The 24,121-nt window shown below is 40.0% G+C and overlaps 1 protein-coding gene across 4 annotated transcripts; it reads left to right on the plus strand.

The window, feature by feature from the left end:
- On the plus strand, positions 1–24,080 carry eps8l2 (EPS8 like 2). Of its 4 annotated transcripts, none has more exons than XM_044357038.1 (21): positions 1–229; positions 4,184–4,234; positions 4,703–4,749; positions 10,460–10,524; positions 12,186–12,347; positions 13,090–13,239; positions 14,317–14,396; positions 14,539–14,648; positions 14,798–14,868; positions 14,948–15,074; positions 16,300–16,388; positions 16,482–16,556; positions 17,573–17,721; positions 17,819–17,990; positions 18,081–18,115; positions 18,210–18,315; positions 18,678–18,797; positions 19,947–20,022; positions 20,145–20,313; positions 22,515–22,647; positions 23,119–24,080. In XM_044357038.1, the coding sequence occupies exons 1-21, from the start codon at positions 171–173 to the stop codon at positions 23,194–23,196; spliced, it is 2,124 nt and encodes a 707-aa protein (XP_044212973.1). In that variant the 5' UTR covers positions 1–170; the 3' UTR covers positions 23,197–24,080. The 4 variants fall into 4 exon arrangements, with proteins under 4 accessions (XP_044212973.1, XP_044212974.1, XP_044212976.1 ...); XM_044357039.1 differs by having other exon boundaries at positions 2–246; XM_044357041.1 differs by lacking the exons at positions 1–229; positions 4,184–4,234; positions 4,703–4,749 and adding an exon at positions 6,742–6,908.
- The last annotated feature ends 41 nt before the right edge of the window (positions 24,081–24,121 follow it).

A 24,121-nucleotide genomic window follows, 5' to 3' on the forward strand; every position in this document is an offset into this window, starting at 1 on the left:
CTCCTCTGCGACTTTTTCTGGGAATCGACAACAAACGCGTGCGCTCTTTTTTTAGACGGCAACTGGATAGTTTGCAGTCTTTTAGTTAAATAAAGGCTCTGCTTCAAATATCAACAGTTTTCCTGCGGAGTTCATCGTCCTGGTCTGCAGCAGGCTGTGATGGCAGGCTGATGCTCCACTGCCTCCCCCACGTTTGTCACCTTGAGCATCCCGTCCAGAAAACACCATTGTACGTTTCTATGAGAGGTAAAAGATACTTTTTCTTTTGTTTTCTTTCTTTCTCTTGACTCATATAACACGGTTCCACTTGACAAAACTCATCACAAGGTCCACATAGAAAATGTTCTGGAGCTTTTGATCCTACCATGTGATCTTCCTCAGTAGAGTTTATTCTGAGCTCTTTAATGACTTCTTCATGTTGGCTGAAAAGAATGATCCACTTATTTGTGTATAGTGATATTTTTTTATAGTGATTATTAGAAAATGTCTCCTAATATATATTATCTGGCAGCACATTATTAATGTTTTGTGATCAAGGCTGCAGATTTTTTTTTTCTTTTATTGGTACTTTATTTATTAAATCCTTCAGAAATTGGATAATTCACATCCTGCAGCATCCTTTGGTATCTGGTCCTCATAGAATAAGGTGTCCTTGTTTGAAATTGCAGGGAAACAGATAATCACATGTTGCTACCATACATTTACATCTGATGTCACCCAAAGCCTTAATTACAGCATTTATCTGTGTGGTTTTGGTTTAGGAGAAATAACATAACACTGATGCTTATATGAGAATGAAGGATCAGTTTTTTAAATGCTTTCTTGTTTTGTCTTGGCACAACATTGTTCTCTGTGTGTTGGGAGTATCAAATATATCTCATGTGAACAAACAGAGATCTTGTCAGTGACCTGATTTCATCTTGTACTGGAGCTGTGTCTTGATTCACAGAGTGCACTCACCACACAGCACCAATATACTCATAATAAACCTGCAGCATCATCGCCAGCTATCATAACATTGTGATGTGATTGAGCTAGATGGCTGAATGCCTTGAAATATATAAAATCTGATAACTGTTATCTTCTAAATGCTTACTCAAGAGCACAGGGCAAAGTCCAGATTGCTCATATCAAAGCAAAGTCATTTTTTACCAGATATTACATAAGCTATTCCTGTCATTACTTTCCAGGTATAGTAATATAGTACGACAGTGTCTCCATATTGTAAACATTAGATGAATTTGTTATCATGTAAACAATATATATGTGTTGTGCAGTCACACTCAAGTGAAAATTTGGATAAAATTGGATTGCTGAGGTCATGACAGACTTGTATTTATCTTGCTGGAAGTTGTCTTAAAGAAAATCACACAAAATGAGCCTGAACTGTAAATGCTGGGTTTATTTCACAATTAATGGGTTTGTCAGTAGTGATTCACTCACTATTAACCTACATCCTTTGTTTAAGTTTCAGGTGTGTTATGAGGTGTGTGTTGTTGGCCCAGAGCTGGACAGGTTATTGCAGATATTTATTATTTTAGAGCAGTTATAAGATTTATTTAAGGGGCCAAATGTTCTAGTGGCGCTGCTTTATATTAACATAGTTGTCATGGCATTAAATGGGTCTCAGATATTAGCTGCTGTAAATGTGTTTTGTTTTTGTTTACACTTTGTACATACCTTAGAAAATCCATGTTATACTGATTTGTTTGGTTTGGGTTTCTAAACTTCTCAGTTGAATCTTATAAGACAATTGACAGTGACTGTGATATTTATGTATTGATTAGTGTTCAGATTGAGGCTTTGCACCAGTTTATGAGAATTTAATAGCTTCTTCTGTGTTTCTTTAAACTATTAGCATGTTAGACGCCAATGAGTTTAACCGCAGCATGTGACATAACGTATGAAAGACAGAAACGACACAGAACACATGACTGATATGACAATCTTAAACTGAGAGACTGTTAAAGGGAGGGCTCGCCTCAGCTGAAATAATCAGTGCTGTTCTCATCACACTCAAATGATTTGTTATCACAGAAAGCGGTATGAATATGACAACACTTGTCTAACCTCAATCCATTTCAATATGAAAATCAACACTGACAGATATTATGAGTAATTGTGAAAAAAAGAACTGAATTAAATATGAGACAAACTAGCTTCAATGAGTGAGCCTAAGATAAGCTGCCAGCAAACTTGGCTCCTTTTTTTGTGTGTAATTATTGCTCTAATACCATATAATTACCTCTGAATAAGGGGTTGTCATTATTGAACAATAAGCACCTTAGGCTGAGTGGAGGAGAGGTGTGCAGAGGGCCTCTTGTCATGAGTTTGACAACATATGACACCCAGCCTGTCCTGCTCAAGCTTCAACTCCCTCATGAAACCTGGCGGTGTGCCAGAGCCAGAAACAATAGCGTAGAAAAGGGATGACCAGAGATAAGGACAGAAAGAGGAAGTCTTTTGTGTAGACTTCACTAAAGTAAATATGACTATTTTTCTTTTTTTTTCTTCCTCATTTGCATTTCTCAGTAAGATTTGGTCATAGTTGCTGTTGAACAGTTGCCCTGGAGCTATACGTGGTCCAATCTGAACAAAATCATACTTTCAGAAGCATCAACTTTGGTCCTGGTTGTGAAAGCTGTTGTTTTGATTTGCCCTCTATGTGTTTCATCAGATCTGAGGCGATTATCTATAGAGGAAGATTATCTTTATGATCGGCTGTGAGATAATCTTGAGTGACTGCACCTGTAACAGTCATACACAGTATTTACCATGTGTGCGTGTGTAGTGTGATGCATCTCGTGTAACAATATTAACTGGCAGCTATTTTGATAAGCGAATCATCGCTTCAGTTGTTTTTCAAGCAAAAAAATGCCACATTTTCAAGGTCCCAGCATCTCAAATGACAATTTGCTATTTTTCTTTGTCATATGTGTTGTGGATTGAAGACATCGCCATAGTAACAATTATAGATGAAACAATTAATCGATTAATTAAGAAAATAATCTACATATTCATTGATAATGAAAATAATTGTTAGTTTCAGGCCTAAACTCATGCAAAAAAACATTTTTTACACCTCAGAATGGAAGTAAGGCTTGTTATGTGGAAATGACTGCCATGTACAAGTGGTAACAGTTTGGTTAGAGCGTGATACTGCAACTTTCATAGTTACTGTGAAAAGCACGCTCACACAAAGTAACACGTAGTCAGTTCTGTATCTTACAGATTGGATTGTTCTTTCAGAACACCTAAAATGCTTTCTGGTGACACAGGAATCTAACCTCTGACCACTAATTGATAATACACACTGAACGGGTTGTTTAAAGTGATTAATGACTCCTTGAAGTCTAAAAGCCATGAAAGGTAAAAAGTGTGGTGATACAACTCACTTTAGCCATTAACTTATCAGTGGTTATATTTAATACAGTGATACAGTCCATAAATTATTGTAAAGGAAACCAAACAGAGCCCACATTATTGTGTAGCAGCTTGCCAGGTTCCACAGTTAAGAGTAAGAATTCATAGAGCATGTTTAGCCATAGTGTGAGCTGTATGTAAGCCTGATGTGTGTTACATAACCTCATCAGTACATGCCTTGACAGACAAGACGGAGACTCCGGGCTCAGGAGGAAAGGAGTGTGAGAGTTTTGTTCTCTCATTTCCTGCTCCTGTTAATCTCTCAGATTTAGACGCAGTTCTGTGTTGCACATCGGTTTGCTTCCTTTGAGGCCACACTAATTATCAAGTAGTTAGCGTCGCTGGGTGTAAAACTCAACCAAATTAATTAATTGCTGCTATGCAGATATAGTCGTCAACAGAGTGGATCTAATTACACAGCGCATATCAGCCTGCTGTCTGCCATTGTCCCAGATCAGTCCCCCAACTACCAGCAGCACAGGCCCAACACCTGACTCCCTACTGTGGAAGAACAGGCTGTTTAGCAGCTCAACTTTGCATACTATATCTACAACCATAAAGATACCTATAGCTTTCTAAGCTTATACACCATGGACTTTATATGAGAGCTCACTACAGTGGAATGAAAGGAAAAACATGAAGAGGACTTTTTTTAGCTGAATCACACAGGAAATGGTCTGTTTTCCTTCTCTCTCAATCCTTCATTGTCTCCCACTTTCTTTCTTTCTCCCATTCTCATCCTCTCTTTTTCTCTCTTCAGGTTGATCCCTCGAACCATGAGTGTCCTGGGACCTCAGTCAAAGCAAGTCAAGTGAGTGTGGCACACATCCCTTCTTCCCCTGACATATTTAGCTTTCTGTGTGTTAGCTTATCGCGTTATCCTGAGTTACTGTCACACAGGCGCGAGAGAATCACTAACCCAGTGTGTGGAAGGTGGTGTGGGTCAGGGAACTCGGGCACAGAGCAGCTCTGTTGAGAATTGTTTGCTTTGCCTGGGTTCCTGGCTCCTGCCTCCCTCCATATCCCACAACCCCCCCTTCCCTTTTCCACTCTCCCTCTCTCTCCCTGGCTAGTCCATATGCTCAGAATCTCAGGCTAATCTCTTCCAGCGCTGGCCAGTCTCCTCGGACACCCTCCGTACAGTAATATCACTCCCATTTTGTGGGCTTGTGCTCATGAGAAGTGACAGCGTGCGAGTTTCAGAGGGTTTGTGACACTGACATCCAGAGAAGATGAAGGGCATGCACCGTAACGCCGTCTCCTCTTCTTCTCATTGCAGTGGAGTGGCCAGATCGGACAGCAAGATCAGCGCCAAGGCCCTCTACGGTAAGTGAGTGTGTGGAGAGAGAGGACGTGCATTTTTTTTGTCAGGAGTGTCTTATTGTTGGCTTGTTGTCAAGCCTTTGCCTTTACCTGCCCTTAATGTGTAATTATACCTGCCCGTATTTCTTTGGCATGAGTCACCACTGACTTATTTTCAATTTATAGCTTATGATTCAGGAGGTTGTATACTCTTACTTGTAAAGGAATAAAACCAATAATAAAATTATTCAACTAACGACCTTGTGTAGCAAAATCTTGATATAGTTTATTTCTCTGTGCTATAGACTTCTATCATTGTATAAGAAAAACTTTTAAATGAGCCACACTGTTGCATTGGGTGACATGTCCTTCATTACCATGAACACGGCCGCTGTAGTTTATCTTGAGTCAGTTCCACATACACCATCCTGGTACTGTAAATACTCAACAGAGCACCAAATGTACATTAATCTGTGGCAGAAAAAAAGTCTGAGACAAATGCAGTATTTACTCCTGTTTGAGTAATGCTTGCTAAAAGCTATAGTGCCCAGTTGTTTTAAGAAATTACTTCTTATTTTAAGAATGAAAGTATAGATTTGTATAGACATTTTTAAAGATTTACATCTTCAGTAGGAACAAATGTTAAATGGATTATGGAATAATCCGAGTCCTTATCCTCTTATTTCATTACAATCTGAGAACATTCCAACCGTGAGGAGCAGCACTGTAATTGAGTCAAATCACAACAATATTTAATTTGCCATGCAAATGACTTTGTCAGGAAATCCCGCACTCTCACTCTGCGGCGTGTTGCTGCAATCCCATGGCCTCGCAGGACTATCACAGTACCCTTCCCAGAACACACATTCAGTGATAAGAGGGGGCCAAGGTCCTGCTTAGGGCCCCTGTTGTACCGACACTTCTGTCAAACACTGAGGGACATGGGAGGGAGGCAGGGAACGTGAGTTTCCAGCTCTGCACTAAGCCTGCAGAGCATGCTGGGATTTGTTGTCAGGTGCATCAGCCTTTTTTATGTGCGTAAGTACAGTACAGTGGCACTTATGTGTGCAGTCGTATATTTATCTTGTCTGACTTGTAGTCTCATATTTTGAATTGAAAAATATTAAAAATATTTGTGTTGGCTCCACTTATATCCATCACTGGTCTATCATGACTGCATTGTAACTCAGTAGTACATTTTATTTTAGCTGTTGCATACTTCTTTAAGGGTGTGTTTCTCTGACTGAAATGTGCTGTTACATTAGCAGAGAGCGCAGGGTGTGCCTGTTTTCAATGTGTGGTTGGAACAGGGTGGGGATGCCCACGTCTTGCAGGTGAATAAAAGGCACATTGAAAAGAGGAAAGGAAGAGGTGGACTCTGCCTCTCTCTCACCTCTGGTCCTCCCTGAGCTGCCTCAGACATTAGCTCACTGGTCCCTGCCGGCACCTCCCTCCACACTGCCAACATAGAGCAACATTGTGCAGCATATCATAGGCCCAAATAGAAACCTGTACCAAGGTATGACAGGACAACCTGCTTTCATGCATGGCCGCACTGTTCCAAATTTAGAATCGCCTCAAATGACAGATGATGGTATTGTAGGGATGCAAGATGTTCTCAAACCATCCAACTGTGCACCTCGTCGTCTGTGAAACATTTCTGTGCCATGCATCATCCAAATATCCACAGGATGCACCCACTCTTGTGATCTTTGTGAAATATCCGACTGTACGTGTGACGAGGCTGTGCTGTGTTTCTTTGGCTCGACTCATCTTGTGTGACAGATGGTCACCACTATCTTTTCACTCCAGGGTGACAGCAGCATGACTGTCCTGCCTAACCACAGAGGCAGGAGAGTGGACAATATTGTGCACCATTAATAACGGCGGTAGCTATTTGGATAGATATTGGTCTGTTGTTCGCTGCACGCTGCTCACTGTTAGCTGCTAGCTGAATAAACATGTAGAGAAAAGTCCCAGTTCAATCTCTTGTATGCAAAACTTGCTGTCATTCAGACAGGTGATGCAAATGATGCACAGGTCATCCCACCTGATCTGTTATCAGCAACTCTGGGGCAGAGCAAAGAGGCACCACCATCAGAATCATCCCTGGACTTCAGACCATCCAGTGGCTTTCTTGAGTCTCTCAGACGGTTTTTAGTTGAGGAGCATGCCCCTGTCAGGTAAAAAGTCTTTGGACTGCGATTGAATCAACAGGTGGAAACACTACTAGACAGACTTTTATCTCTTACTGCTGCATTGTTTTTCCTTTTTGTGCGTATGAAATTCAGTTATATCTCTACGATAGACGTTTGAGTACTTTAAATGTACTTTCTTTCAGTCAACAACGTACTTGCAGTTTCTTTCTTGCTTTGTGGGTTTGATTTGGACTTTCTATATTTTGCAAAATGACAGTATGTGTTTGGCTTCTTACTGTTCTTGATAAATAAATGTATGACGTAAACTTGTATTAATTTGTTCAACACCTCTGTGGTGAATCAGGCTCTGAAGTGTGTGGATGTGATACTCTCTGGTAACATATGGCCAAATCTTTGTGGACACAGCAGCACACTTCCGTATCCAAAGGGGGCCATGCAGTCAGAGTAAAAAAAAAAAAAAAAACAGGTCATGAGCTGCTTATTGTTTAAGTTATCTGATTGGTTGGACTTATCCAGTCTTTGTGTTTCCATTCAGGAATTTATTCTCCTTGTTAATCAAATTAAACTGCAAAAATGGGTTTATATTGAAACTATTTCATGACATTGTATTAAAGACTTTTACTTTTGTTGTTTTGCATTGAGTCAGGTATCAGGACTCATTTGCAATGTGTTGAAGTTTTAAGGGAGTTTGGGTTGCCTGATTGATCTGGGCCATGTATTGGTTTGATAATCTGCCAAGCAGCCATGTTTATCACTGGTCATTGACTCTGGAGAGGTCTGAGGATCTGCCCATCTGCCTGCTAAGTGGCTCTTATTGCAAGCTGTCGCAGCACTGTGAATTGATTGGCATAAATGTCAGTCATTAATAAGACATGGAGGGAGCTCGACTTTCAGAAAGACACCTGACGCTTGTGTTTCACCTGTGTGGTGTGGAGCCAAGCAGGAAGGAATCAGCAGAGAGGAAATGGCAGGAAGAGGAAACACAAATGCTTGCGTCATTTGGACAGTGATGATGGTGACATGGAAAATATGTCACTTAAAAATCATTTTAAGTGCTGCAAAGCATGGATCAATCAGAGCTCTATGGCCCATCGACAAAGAGATATCAAATATTGGAATGTGCTGTAGAGGCCTGACACACATTTTAAGTGCTGTACAAACAGCAGGGCTTTATGTCACATTCAACATAAAGTGAAATGTGTGTCAACATCTATATGCAAAGAGAACAAGAGCTGAAGTCTTTGTGGCTTCAAAATATTGACTTTATTGGGTGGGGGAAAGAAAGAGATCTGATATGAGATCTGGCAGTGGAGTTGATAGGAACATGCTCTCGTTTAACCGTAATTGTTACCTGCAGACTATTCACCTGGTAAATAGGTCAGTGAGCACATTGGCATACTCATTAAAATTGGGCCAGTTTAAAAACAACGGCTCCGGCCAACGGCACATGCAATGCCGTTTTAAAAGTGGAATTTCACAAAGGGAGCTCCAGTGTTTGCATGACTATGACTACAAATGTAATTTAAACATTTTGAACCTTATTGGTCTAAACAAGTTTTTTGATATCTTCAAACTTACATCAATCTTTAAACAAACTTTAAAGTCCCCCTCCGCTCAAACATGTTTTTTCTTATTATTGTTACTTCACTTGGATGTTTGACCTCCACTGTGCAGAATGATGTATGTGCAGACTTTGACATTAGAAGATGAATTGAGATTTTGATTTATTTGCCAAAGGAGGAAAGTTTCTACGTGCTCAATTTAAGTTTCAGTTTAACACACGGAGCCTCGTGGTGCTTCTGGCAGACACTGAAGTCACTTAATAGTCACATGTTTCATACACCCTCCAATCAAGTATGACCACGATCTTCTTCTCACAATAGGCAGTCTCTATAAACATTTGGCGCTCATTCAGTCTGCCTACAACAACACTGAGCTCTGCCTTCGCTGCTGCCTGCCTCAGAATTGAATTCCATCCACCAGCCTCCTCCTATATTGACACTCAGTTGTTTGTGATGTTGAGTGTCTCTTTTTAATCTGTTCACGTTCATCAAATGTTGTGTATCTCAGGCTGTGCTGGGGGGGGGGGGGGGGTTGTAAGCTCAGGGACAGCATGTGTCAAGCTTTGCTCAGATTTGTTCTAGAGCATCACATAGCGGAGTCACTCTGTCGAACTAAAATGCATATTGTTGCATTAAATTGTTAAAACGTGACTGAAATGAACATACAAGGATAATTTTGTGAGTTCACAACTCGTTTGGAAGTCAATTATGGTCCAGTATGATTTTGAAGCTTCATACACCTTTCAGTTAAGTAGGCGACATCTTGCATTTAGTAGTTACAAAATAAAATACATTTGCATATTCATACGTAGATTATGGATTTGTAAATGAGGAAGGAGAAGGAGCTGATGTGCTTTTATGAAAGTGTGAGTAGGTAGCCTTCTAGTTGAGACGCACGCCATATTACCACAACTTCTGTGGTTCAAATCTGGCAGCGGACCTTTGTTGCATGTTGCCCCACATTTCTCTCTCCCTCCATTTCATGTCATCTCTCCTCTGTCACTATAATAATGACATAAAATGCCCTCCCAAAATTTTTTTTTTAAATGTGTTAGTAGTCTTTTTCTTTGTGGGAAAAAAAAAATCTGACTCAAATAATTATTCAAACAATCGTTGAAACATGTTCGGGGTGAAACTTTTACTGGTGTTTATTGTTATTGCATGGATATGCGTAGTGATATCACGCCCGTTGATATGAGTTGTTATCAGTCTGTCACTGTCAAAAAATAATTTATAACATGCCACTCCCTACTTGCAGTACTCCCACCTGTGTTGTGAGTCCATTTCAGGCAGACTTTACAGCCCTTTAACCAATTATAATGTTACACGTGACAACAAAGAGACAAATGAGGAAGCTTGCGTGCCGCTGTCGAGTAATGCCAGTAATGCTGTTCCTTGACCCTGTGGCAAATCTGTGCCTCTGATTGGTGCCCTGGCATGGAGTTAGGTCTATAATGTCACCCTGGCCAAGATGATGTGGAATAATAGAGGGCATGACCAAACACACAAACTCTTTGATATCAGATTTAATAATTAACTTTTAAGTATGTCTTGATTTCGTATGTCCTTTTGGAGGGACACTTTTAGACAAAAAAATGTGCTAAAAGATTTAATATCACTTTTGTGTTACATACAGAGAAAAGTCCATATAGCTTTTTCTGCACTACTGTAAAATATACTATCATATGTCTAAAGCAGGTCTTATGTGTGTGTGTATGTGGGTGTGTGTGTGTGTGTTTGAATATCTAGTTTAGTTGACAGTAAAGTCTACAGTTGCTCTGTATAAAGGGAGTAGAGACTTTACCTGTCTTTACTTCCTTATTGCCTTGTTGGTTTCAGCACGCACATATCGTCTCATTTCATCTGTTCAGTGCTGACTCGGGCAACATGTGGACTCTAGGTCGGTATTTACTGTCAGCTGTTTATATAGTTAAACATATAGTACTATAGTAGGCAGGACTGGGTTGTTTCTCAGTTTCTTATTTTCTAACATGTTTATTTTCTTTTCAACAGAGCAAAGGAAAAAATACTCCAACTCCAATTATATCATGCATGAGACGTCGCAGTATCATGTTGAGGTAAGACCTGCTGTGTTTTTGATGGTCTGAGGAATTAAGTGTAGGTAGTGTTTGAATGTTTAAAAAAGTTTTAGAAATGAGTGTGGAAAATTGGAAAGTTTAGGATTAACTTTATTGACTCAAAGCTTAAAGAATTTGTCGATTAATTGATTACTCAATTGATATAAAATCAGAAACTATTTTCTATCGTTTTATAAATTGTTCAATCTTCAATTCCAAAAATGTTCTACCTTTTCAGTTGTGAGGATTTGCTGCTTTTCCCTGATTTATGTAATTTTAAATTGAATGTCTTTTGACTGTTAAAGATGTCACCCTGGGCTCTGGGAAATCGTGATGCGCATGTTTTTTTCTCACATTATTTACTAAACAATTTGTCGATTAGTCAAGAAAATAATCAGCAGATAATGAAAATAATGCAGCCCCTGTCTGAGCTGCACTTTAAGGTGCTTATACTCAAAAGGTTTTTACCTTTAATCATTATCCAAGTTGAAATAATGTTACCACAAATAAAAGTGAATTAAAAAATTAATGTTTAATCTTGTTTTTAAAGAAGAGATCTCATTCTGAGTAATAAGGAATGTTAGCGTGCTGTTTACCGTAATTTTCAATGCATTTTATGATTTGATTTATTGTATTGTATTTTATTGCTAATGCAAGTCATCCTTGTTTACCTGTCTGGTGAGTGAGGAGATAAATAAAGTCATAAATGATCCCCTCAATTGAACTCAAAAATAGAGATAATTATATATTTTCAAATGCGCATAAAAATGTATAGTCAATCCGGAAAATTTTATGTTTGGCTTTATGTGAAACACAAAAAAGGCTTGAAGAAGAAATGGAAATCTTGCACTTAAGGTCTATAAGTTTATGGATTTAGAATTTAAAACAGGTCAGTGAACCTTGCTGGAGAAAGAAGTTAAAATCAAAGCACTTAATATAAACATTATGGTGTATTGTTCCTTTGCTCAGATATAAAACTGACACACTGACACATTGCGGGAACTTTTCATTTTTCCACACTCATTTCTAAATCAATCAGGCATATGAATGCAGCAGTGGGAGGATGATTTTGGGAAAACAGAAACAGAGACGTGCCTCAGGCCCAGGATAGTATTGAACTATGTACTGTGCCCATGCTGATAGGATTACTCTAAATGCCTCCCCATTATCACGCACGGGCAGATAATCACAGATAACGGCCATGCTGGCAGCAGACACATGCAGAGTCATTAAAGAGGCAATATTATAATTGTGAAATCAAATAAAACAGGCAGTAATGCTTAATAACTGTCAGTTGAAGGGGAGAAATGTTGTATCAGTTAAAGTATTTTTCTTGGGGAGAAAAAAAAAAAACAAGCTTAAAGAAAAATACAGTACAGTTAACAGTTGCTTTTTGGGAAATACTAAGATGAGAAGATCAATAACGCTCCCATATATACACAAGTTTCTTGGCAAGAAAGCGAAAAGCATATTTCCCAAATTTTTGATCTTCATGCAGCCAGTTAATTAGAAATAATGTGTATTTTAAATTGTGGCTAACCACTTTCTAAACCATACCTCTCCTACCTTCCATACAGCCAATGGTTTTTGTTTACACCAGGTCATAGACCCTTACCAGCCGCAAATCTTGTACTTCCCTAAACAACACATTATCTCCTCAGCATCTCTCCACGTTCATCATGGACAAGACAGAGTCTATTGCCACAGTAGACGATGCCATCAAGAAACTCGTCTTTCTGGATTCTAAAGATAAAATCTGGACGCAGGAGATGCTCCTGCAGGTCACCGACAAGGCGGTCAGGCTGCTGGACTGTGACACACAGGTACAGCTGCACATTCGTCCACACACACGAATACACACATACACATAGACACATTGTCAGATTATGTTAACATGCTACAAAGGTCACATTTACAGCCATTGATTTGTGCTTGTGATCTACAGCACAGAGAGGAAAGTATGACTTCAATTCCAACCAAATATGTGCCATTAAAGGGGCACTACACCAATTTTACATGTGACAGTATAAAATAAAAAATAACAAATGCAGCTACCAATGAATTTTATTGATATTTTCTAACATTATTATTTTTACATATGTAAATACTTCATGTCATAATTTCCTACATGATTAGTTTGACATTTTGGGAAATACACTTATTTACTTTCTTGGTGAGCGTTAGATGAGAAGACTGATATACTCTCATGTCTGTACAAAGAATATGAAGCCGGAGCCTGCAGTCATTTAGCTTCGCTAAAGACATGAAAGACTTTTGTCATTTAGACACTTTGTTTTTTGGCGCCAATTAAACAAAGGAGATATAATGTGGTAATTAGCGGACTTTAGAGGTGCTGGTAGGCGAATTTTGTTACCTTTGGACAGAGCCAGACAAGCTAAGCTAAGCTAGCTGGCTGTTCTTCTCATCTAATTAAGCCAATAAATGTATTTTCCAAAATGGTGAACTATTCCTTTAATTACACTCTCTACTGCATACTATGACTGTTTGTAGTATTATTTTGTCTTAGTGAGGACTTAGCCTTAGTCTACTGTTTTTTTCCTACAGGAAGAGTTGGAAAACTTTCCGCTACCCACCATCCACCTGTGTCAGGCAGTGCTGAATCAGTCGCGTTACGCCTCCGTGCTGCTGCTCGTGTGTCAGGACCATGAACAGCATAAACCCGACATCCATTTCTTCCACTGTGACGAGGTGGAGGTGGGTCTCAGTTTGAATGCCGCAGCCTTTGGCTCAGTTTGCATCCTTGTCTGTGCATGATTGGTTGGCTTTGTGTTTTATGTCATTCATAAATCCAAAGGGCTGATGTTGGAGCACTGGGTCAAATTTCACTGCTGTTGGTGGCCGTGTGCCTGTGTGTGTCCTTTTCACATTTTTTGTAACCTCGCTCAAAGAAATTTGCTTGATGGAAGATCTGTCGCTGAAAGAGTATAATTCTTTTACTTGTTGATAGTTCAGAATGAGTGCGAATAAATTTTTAAAAAAAAGGTTAAAACAAAACTGTAGATTATCATAATTGGGCCCATAATCATTGACCAGGGTGGAGGAGTGAATACAATGACCTTTGGTTATCACATTTTGCCTGTAATTGTCTTTATAGAAAGAATATAAAAGAGAGTGAATTGTCTTGCTTATCTAAATTGTGATGCAATATTCAGTGTGAAGGAAAAATAGAAAGATGAATCTGTAGGATGTGATTTTTGGAGATCATCATCTCACCATCTACTGGCTCTATGTAAATATATACTGGAAGTCAGTAAAGTTTATTTATTCTAGACTTTTCTGGTGCGAGCAACACAGTTGACACACTAAGCACTGAAACATAAAATCGTCAATGCGAGGTCTGTCTGTAGATTTTTAGATGCTGTAAAGCTTGGTCAGATTGCTCCTCAGTTTTGCAGCAGCTAAAGCTTGACTGAGGTGTAGATGAAGACACAAACAATGAAAAATATTAATGGATTATAAGTAACTCCAATACCTTTTGACTTACAATCCAAATGACTGCAGATCAGAAATCACTCTGGAATAGAATTTAATTAATCTAATCACTTTGGTCCAGTTTGCAATACATAGTTCATCATGAGGTATATATTATTGTCAGTGTGCAATGAGATATTTACTGTCAACTCTCAATGAAATTTCATGTGAAAAAACTGCAACTGGCAGTAGAGACAGAAAATGTTTCCCCATCTAAGGCTGCCAGTGAAACTGCATTATGATGAAGTTTTCCAGATGAATGTTAAGTTTGACTCACTGTGTCTCTCTTGCTCTCTCCAGGCTGAGATGGTTCATGCAGATGTTGATAGCGCCATTGGAGACAACAAGCATGGAAAGAAAATGAGGCCTCAGACTCTGAAGTGAGAACTGTGCTGCTGCTACACAAACACATGCAAACATTCTTACAGTCAAATGCACATATTATCAGGTGACCTATAATTAGTGGTTAGCTAACCTGATGTCAGGTGCTGAAGGTCTTGATGCCTCCTCCTCCTCCTTCAGGGTGAACCAGGAGAAAATGAAGCGTCACAGAGAGACCATCCTCCCCCCTTCAGCCCCAAAGGGCCCCGCACCTACTCCGAAGGGACGAGTGGCTGCCCCAAACACACAAGGTGAGAATACACATACTGCATATGCACTCAAAAGAATGTATTTTTTTTACACACACAGCTCACATTTTGTGCAAAATTATGCTAAATTGTTGTGTTCGTATCAGCATGTTTTTTGTTTTATCACAATTCCTTTTTGTGTTTGGATGCAGACAGACGACCCTCTGGACAAAATGACACAGAGTCACATGAAAAGCTTGCCCAGCGCATTGAGAAGGATGTGGTGAGTGTTTGCTGAGCTCCTTTCACCTTCTCATAACGTCATATTCTTCATGCTAAACCCCAGGATTTGTCTCCTTCAGCAAATCCTCAACTGTGCCCTGGATGACATTGAAATCTTTGTGGCGCGGCTGCAAAAGGCAGCAGAGGCCTTTTCCCAGCTCAACCAGCGCAACAAGAGTAAGAAGAATAAGAAGAAAGGACCAGCAGGTCTGTCTCCCTTTCTTCTGATGTGGTGGCAAGAATGCAGTGACAATATGTTCATATTGCTCACAACACCATGTTTGTGTCTCTTTGTGTCCTGTGGCCCGGGACTCCAGTGATGTATGTGTGGTGGTAGTGGCCAGTTTGGGGTCCTGTTAAGTAACACAGTACTCATTACTCAGTTGTCATTACAGAAGTAATATTATTACTTTTATTTTCCCCCATTTGTGATTTTATTTTATCCTACAATAAGTGAGATTTTGGCTAATTCATGTATACAAAGAAAACAAACTTACTGTAGTTTAATTGTGAATGGAAGCTGCAATGACATGCAGTTGTGTGTCTTAATTATTACACTGTTAAGTTATAATATTACTTTAAAATGCTGAGTAATGTTTGACCACCCAGAGCAGGCAGTGGTGTGATGCTGTGTTTTTATATCAACACACCTTTTTCCCTGTGCAGTGAGTCACACATGTGACTCCTAATAATGATTGTTATGGAATTTGTGTCTGGACAGGGACAAACTCACATACAGGAAGTGCTACTTTTTGTTTGTGTTTTGTCCCTGACCAGACAGACAGATGTGCTGAGAGTGATGTATTCTCTATTTAGAGAATCTGTTTCTCAACTTTGGGACCTGAATGGCTCATGGTGTCACTTGTTGATCAAAAGATTTCTAAGACAGATGTACTGATTGATATGTTTTTTGAATTTCAGTGAAGCATCCCGAATAAATAAAGCTTAATTAACTAAAATTAATATTTAAAGAATGAGTAGGTGTGATCATAGTGAAGCTCCGTCCATGCTCCTGAAAAAACATTTTAAAGGATTTTCATACTTAAATTTGCGTGACATAACTCTGATTTCGGGGGTCATGAGAATTTTGGGATTTATTGGGTCTCAGGTTGAGAAATGCTGAGGAAGCACATTCTTTCTTGGGCTTTTATTCTCTGGCCAAGGTGAACTTTTCATCTGTAAAGCTGTTAATTAACTAACTATTACTGAACCGGTAACCTTTATTTAACCGCAGACAGGCTGTAACCTTTAGTGGAAATGGAAAAATAACATTTAGGTTGGTCAGATTTTGAAAAAATCTCTTATCTTGTGACTTTACACCCTGGCCAGAAAGTGAAACCCATGTCCGGTCTGTAATGTGTCTGTACGGCAGACTGGTAACCCTGGAGTCCCTGTGTGGTCATTGTTGCTGGTCTGCTCTGGTTGTTTACAGAGGGCATGTTGACCCTGCGAGCCAAGCCCCCCACTGAAGCAGAATTCATTGATAGCCTGCAGAAACTGAAGCTGGCCTTCAACCTCTTGGTGAGATATCACAGCTCCTAACTTAAATTGTTCTTGTCTAGCTGCCCCCTCTTCATCACCTTCTCACTGTGTCTGTCACTGCTCCCCCTGCAGGCCAAACTGAAGAAACACATCCAGAATCCAAGTGCGTCTGAGCTGGTTCATTTCCTCTTCGGCCCTCTGGAGCTGGTAAGGGCTAAACATCTGTTCAGAGTGTGTCTGATGTTATATAGATGAAGGATGTGTTAAATGAGATGCCATCATCTTGAACACATGGTGTTTTCTGAATGTCTACAGATTAAATCATTCTACAGAAGTTCTCCATGTCAGTGGATACCCTTAATGTTGACTGAGCCCCCAGGCGTATCTGACAAGAAAACACTGAAGCTATTTGAATACACAGAATGAGAACAGTTTAGAGTTTGCATTGTCACTATCAGACATTCCTTTTATTGTTCTTATTTTTTCTGGCACCACACCCACTGTTGCTCTACTAAATTCTCACCAGACTGGAGCGACGTGGCTTTCAGCAGTGACACAGGTGCAGCAGTACAATGCTGGTTTTCCAAGTCACAGTGTTGAGCCACACCTTCGATACTGCTAGATAGAAATAACCTGCTGTGATTAGGCTCAGCATTGATATGGTGTGGTAATCTCTGGACACGATGGATTTGCTTGATAACGTTGAGATAACGCCAGAGCAGTAATATTCAAAGTTTGGCATCACTCAACAATCACTGTCAACACGCAGCAGCGTCAGCTACATCTGTGCTGTATTTAGTTGTTTCTCAGTGTAAAACAGATGCTTAAACAAGTATTTTAGTGTATTTAAAAGAGATTTGTGATGCAGTTATGGTTTATTGCTATTTATTTATTGGATGCAGGCTTTCTAAAAAAGTATCTTTTAATTAAGTACCATATCAGAAAGTTTAATCTCTTCAGTGAATACTAGAGCTGACCATCGAAACTCTTTTTGAGGATCAGACAAAATGTGACCAAAATTGAAAACTACTCAAAATAAGCACTGACGTTTTGATCAAATGCCACATATGCCAACACTGATACCATGTACTGTATATGTGCATCTATATTTGCTACAACAGCGAAAAAAATGAATAATACACAGTTGTAGGTTATAAATGGAAGATACAGTTTTCCTCTAAACACATTATTAAAAGCCACTAAACTTCTGAATGTGTCCACAGGTGCTGCAGAGCTGTGGAAGTCCTGAACTCACACGTTCAATTATCTCTCCTCACCTGTCCAAAGACACTGTTGACTTCCTGCGGGGTCACCTCACCCCTAAAGAGATGACCATCTTTGAGCTGCTGGGGGACGGATGGACTAAACCCAGGTACATGTGTATTATTACTGTGGACTGTGTTTGTCAGGATGGGCAGTTTAAAGGTCACCTTTTGAACATCCTGTTGTTGCTCCTCTTCCTCCTGTAGAGCAGAGTGGCCGAGGGATCAGTGTGCTCCGCCTTATTATCCCAAGTTTCGTAATGGTTGGGAGCCGCCAGCGGAGCTCTTCAGGACAGCCCCATGGGAAACAGAGGGCCCCACGGGGCCACTGGGGGGGTCCCCCACCAGCCCCAATTACAGGAAACACTCAGCTGATGAGGTACGGGTTATGTATATCGGCCACCTGTAAATATACTGGTAATTAGAAGTCCCAACCCTTGAAAATGTAACAATCTGTCTGTTTTTGCAGTTTTATGGAACTCATTCCTCAAGTTCATCAAATGGGTAAGTGATAAAGTCCTTCACACACTTTTCACATGACACAGTAGAGTGTAAAACATGTCGAACTGTGATGAGAGGATTCCATGTGTCTTAACAGGTCTTACAATGGGATGTCCGCGACCCGCAAATATGCCAAAATTCGCTACCACTTTGTAGCGCGGAATGCCAACGAGCTGTCAGTGTTGCAGGATGAAATCCTCGAGGTAAAAACAACGGCATATTTTCTTACCTCCAATGCAAAGATTGACACATCCTGTAGTTCATCTGTATAAATGCAGATGTACGTTATAACATGTAGCAGCTGTCAGGGATGATGCAAACCTTTCATAGCCTGCTGTAAAGTTAATAATCTCAACTTTACTATATGCTGTAAAAGAAAAATCTAAAAAGTAAGTAGAAAGTAGTAAGTAAAGATTAACCCATGTCCAGTGTTTACACATAAAAAGTAAATGCCAGTAAAAAAGCAATTTCAGCTGTACTCAGGTCAGCTGTCTGTGCTGCACAATATTTGAGTTTAAATGCAGTCTTCAGTGTTGTGGAGTGTGATGTGAAATGTGTTTTGCAGGTGATAGAAGATGACAAACAGTGGTGGAAACTACGAAATCGCAGCGGCCAGGCCGGCTACGTCCCATATAACATGCTGGATGTTGTGAAGATAGAAGAGCCTGAAGCCGTCTTCAATCAGGTGACCTATACTATACCTATCTGCAGTGTATTAACTTTATATTTCTACCAATACAACTCTGCATTAAGCTTCTCCTTAAAATAAAAGTAATAGTTAAAATCCACCTTTTGTGTTCCTGTTATATTTTTAGCATAACCACAGGCAGCTACTCAAAGCAAACAAAGTGATGCCATGACAAGATAATTTCCAGCAATTTCCACACTGACATTTAATTATAGACTCTTTGTTTGCAGCAGTGTTCAGTTCAGTATTTGTTCAGATACCATTTTGTCTGTTGACAATAGCCTCAGTAGACCAGAATGCAATGCAGCCATAAAATATGTCGTGTTATGAATATATTTTTTCTAAATCAGCTTTTTGTACTTGTGCTACTCTGTCACTACGCTTAAAGTCACAATCTCCTGCTCAAGTGCACAAGCTCAGGCATGTTATCAGGAGTTTGAATTCTGGGAAATGTAGGCAATTGCAAACTAAAATAGTAAGTAATGAGACTGGTCATGGTTTCTTTATCACTGCTTGTGGATACATTTGTTTGGCAGGCAAGAACTATTGCCTTGAGGTTAAAAGTACAAAAAAACAGATAACACATTTGCTACAGTGTGTATAAGTCATGATAAAGGGATTTACCAACGATAAATACATAATTAGATGAATAAAAAGCCTGGATAGATAACAAATCATTTATAGCATGTACAAGTCATCACTTTAATTATTCAACATTTTAGTTTTATTGCAAAATGTTATCACCGAATAATCCTGGATTGCATTACATACCAGAGATTAAAGCTGCATAACAGTGTTAGATAATTTTTCTGACTGATATCATCTAAATGCAGGGCAGCTTTGTGTACAGACTTTCTGCACTTGTGATTCTCCACACTGTGCAGCAGCTTTGTTCCTACCTTCACTGAAAGCCTGCACTCCTATAGACAGATACTGCATTCAATCAACACTGCATGCAGGTTCACCAACGCCCTGCAGCACGTACTGCTACTCAGCTGCTCTTGGTGTGCGATACTTTCACACACATATTTTACTTTTGGCTCCTGGGCAAAAATGTATTAACCACAATGAGTTGAAGGACAAACCTGTTTTTTGTTGGCTGTGATTGCTTTCTCATAGACTGTGTTTGTGTCTGTGTGTGTGCAGCATGGCTACAGGAAGTCATCACATGGTTCTATGAACCATGGAGACAGTTTCAACAAGGGTAGACCCAAAGACAGAAGTGAGTGAACACAAAAAAGTAAACAAAATCAGACTTAGGATTTACAGATATGTTTTGGAACAGTTTTTACAAGTTGTCACTCTCGTTTTGACTTCTGTTGCCGTCCTGTTTCTGTGTTGTAGTGATGGATGAGGTCAACAATGAGTTATTGATGGCGATCACCGCTAACAAAAGCCAGCCGCCCAGGAAGTTCCGTGTGGAGCGACACTCCGGCAACCAAGTGCCGCTCAGCTACACCTCAACCCCAGAGGAGGTCACAGCATGGCTCAAAGCAAAAGATTTCTCAAAACCGTAAGTCACCCATGACAGTCATCAGTCTAGCAAATCAAAATACTTTCTCAGTTCCCACACCTTAAAGTTGAAACTGAAATGTCAGGAGACATTCAAAGCTGATGTTGTGTTTCTTCATTGATGTCATTGCACTGTCGATAATAAATTTTTAGCCACGCTTGTCTGACGTGGGCCAGGGGATGTCACTCGACCTGTCCACCACTTCCACACTCAAATGTCTTGATGATTATAGGTGGTTTGCCATGAAAAATTGTACAGACATTCATGGTGCCCAGTGGATGAATCCTACTGACTTGAGTTGGTGACCTTTCCTCTAGAATCACCATGAGGTTCACATATGGGGGGTAGAACCTCTTCCTGAGCCTCTCCGTGCTGGCCTGGTGTATCTCGTACCTTCTTCCCAACGGCAGCAGGGAGAAAAGGCCGTTATTCAGGTGGTTGGCATCCTTAGTGATTCTCCTAGCCTTATTCTTGCAGCGCCTGGTGTAAATATCCTGTAGGCAGGGTTGAGCACCACCTAGTGTACATTCAGCCAAACGAAACACTCTTTGCAGGGCATTGTAGTCAGGACGCTCTCGATGGTGCAGGAATAAACAGTCTCTGCCTTGCCTTTCTCACCGCTGAGCCCAGGTCAGGCCCTTGGTGATGTGGACACCAAGGTACTTGAAGCTGATAATCAGGGGTATCTGTGATCAGGTACACCACATCTGTGTCAACAGCAAACTTGATGATGGTGTTTGGAGTTGAAAGTAGCTACAGGGTCGTGTGTGTACAGGGAGTACAGCAGGCGGCTCAAAACGCAGCCCTGAGGTGTTATGGATGAGGATGGTCTGCCCGTCAAGAAGTAAAGGATTTGCATACAGAGTGAGGTGTTCAATCACAGGTCCTTGAGTTTTGTGACGAGGCTGCAGGGAACTATTATGTTAAATGATGAACTGTAGAACTGTGGTCAATGAACAGTAATCTCACATAGCTCCCTTTCTCGCCCCAGTGAGATAGGGTGATGTGGAGGATGGCGTCTTCCGTTGATCGGTTGTCTCAACTCAACTGTTCAATGGATTGCCATGAGATGTGGTACACATGTTAATTTTCCTCCTCAGGATTAATTGTAATAACTTTGGGGATCTCCTGACTTTCCATCCGGCACCATTAAGTCAAAATTTAAATCTGTCCAATATTTCGATTTATGATACGATTGATAATTAGTCTTGTTAAAAGTCTTTGGCACTTAGACTCTACAGGGAGATTTTCGAAGGGACATTAGTCCTGAGCAACGGCAAGATAAATCTCCCCATAGAGTCCAGACACTGTTGATGGTGGCTGATGACTTCCGCTGAGACTGATAAGGCTGATGAGGTTGATGAAGTGATGAACTGATGAATCTGCGAAGACTAGGCAGAGGTGGGGAGGTGGTGGGGTGCGCATAACGGCAGCTTGAAAGCACTAAAGGCAGAGAGGGAGGAAAACATTTAAAAAGACAGCCACAAGATGATAGGCTGACAGTGGGGGTGTGTGGCTGTGCTGTTGGATAGATGTGACCAGCTGATATGAACAGCTGATAGCGCAATTGACAGATAATGAAAGCAAAGGAAATGATGAGTGAGCATGCATTAGAGAAGTGAAAGGCATGATGGTATGAGAAATAAAACTACAGGCTTATGCATACAGAGGATGAACTTTCGCTATAGCTCCATATCTGCTTAACATCAACACGTAAGCATTGCCATAGGGAACATGTTAGCATGTGATCATTTAACTCAAAGTACCGCTGTGCCAAAGTACAGCCCCACAGAGCCACTAGCATGACTGTAGGCGCTCATTTAAAGGTATTTTGATACTTTGTGGACAAAAACCAACATATATCACAGGGTTTGAAGCAACAGGTGTAATTTGTATTAGTAGTGATGAATCAGTTCAATTAAATGTTTTTTCCAATGATTCAGTCGGTATTCAAAACACCAAGATGGTGCAACAGACACACCTCAATCAAATGCAGTCGTTTTTAATGGTATTAATTACATTGGTACTTTTCCTGCTGTGACATGACTCAGTGCTGTGAAAACTGTCCATTTGGATCTGCAGTGTTTCAACAACATTAGTGTCTGTCACTACTGGAAACGATATACAATTTGTAAATACAGTAGATGTTGATATATTTAAACAACATGTAAATTAATCATCTGACTGTCTTTTTTCTGCAGGGCGGTTGAATGTTTAGGGATCCTGACTGGCGCCCAGCTGTTTTCCCTCAACAAAGAAGAACTGAAGGCAGTGTGCGGAGAGGAAGGCGGTCGTGTGTACTGTCAGATCACTGTGCAGAAGACACAGCTAGAGGTCAGTAACACACCTGTCCGTGTGTGTGCACTGTTGGATGGATTGCTTTGAAATTTGGTACAGATATCCGTGGTGCCCAGAAGATGAATTGTGATAACTTAAGTGATATTAATTTGTCTCATACTTCTCTCAGCTGTACTGCTAATTGGCAAATGTAAACAGACTACATTAAAATAGTGAGCGGAGCTGCTAGCATGGTTGTAGACTCTTCTAAATTTAATGATTTGCATCCTTGAATCCAAAGAACACCTTCAATGATAGTTGGATAAATAAAATTTCTGTTTCTTGCTTCTGTTGCTTTGTTACTTGTGTTTGTCACTGGATCAATAATATGCTTCAAGTGCAGTGCTTCAAGCCTTTCTGTATCTCTCTGTATTCTACACTTTGTAATAGAAGAATCCGGGAACGTTATTTTTAAAAGAAAAGGAATATCTTTAAAAAAAAAAAAGTAATCTTGTGATTTCTTTACAGAAGTCCAGCGGAGACTCAGAGCTCCAGGAGATCATGAAGCGGAGACAGGAGAGGATCGACTCTGGCAGCACAGAATGAACCTGCCGACCAGCACGATGACCCATCCAGCTGCTTTTCCTTCCCCTCGACTCCCTCGCTGCAGCAGCTTCTCAAATCAATCTACTGTTAGTTAGATCCTACAGTAGAATATATTCAAATGTTGTATACATGTTTAATTGTATATTTATTTTGTATCACCCAATGTGTATGTATTCATGTGTTAACTAATTGTGTTGCTTTTGTTTCCCATTCATTCATCTCATTCAATATTGTCATTGAAGGGATATTTCTTGTATGAAAAGAGAAACATGAAACTATGTACAGTTTGGTGTGTGTGTGAGTGTGTGTGTATGTGTGTGTGCATGTGTACAGTATGTGCGACAGGCATGTAACATACATATTTGTACAAGCAATATGATCGATTGTTATGCTCATTGTCAATATTGCCGCTGTTTACTAAATGAATCGGTAAAGAAGTAGATCTTAGCTGTTAAATACCCAAATCTGTGCCAGGATGTATGACACATTCTCTGATATTTAGCCAATTATTTTCATATTACTGTTTACAGCTATAATGAATAATAAAACATCCTCTATGTATTGCTCATAACAGATGTCAGCAGTGCTCTCATCCTGGATGGTAGCTGCAGATCAGCAGTACAGTTAGTCTTGCTATTGATAATCTACTCAACTCAGAAATTCTGCATGAAGTCTTTGTCAACAATGGTGAAATGCTGTCATTAATGTGTTTTTTTGCAGCATGGAATTTTGCAGGGTAAACTGCATGGACACAGAAATATTAAGGAATATTTTAAGGAGAGTATTTTCCTCTGGTATTAATGATTAAATGAAGATTTGATGAAAAAGTCAAGGAGGTTGTAAATATGGAACACAAATAAACTTCCTAAATGTTTAATATCACATCTTTTTTTGTACGAAGTTTTTGTGTTTGTCACTGGATCAA

This window comes from Thunnus albacares, chromosome 7, assembly GCF_914725855.1.
Source record: "Thunnus albacares chromosome 7, fThuAlb1.1, whole genome shotgun sequence".
Lineage (NCBI taxonomy): Eukaryota > Metazoa > Chordata > Actinopteri > Scombriformes > Scombridae > Thunnus > Thunnus albacares.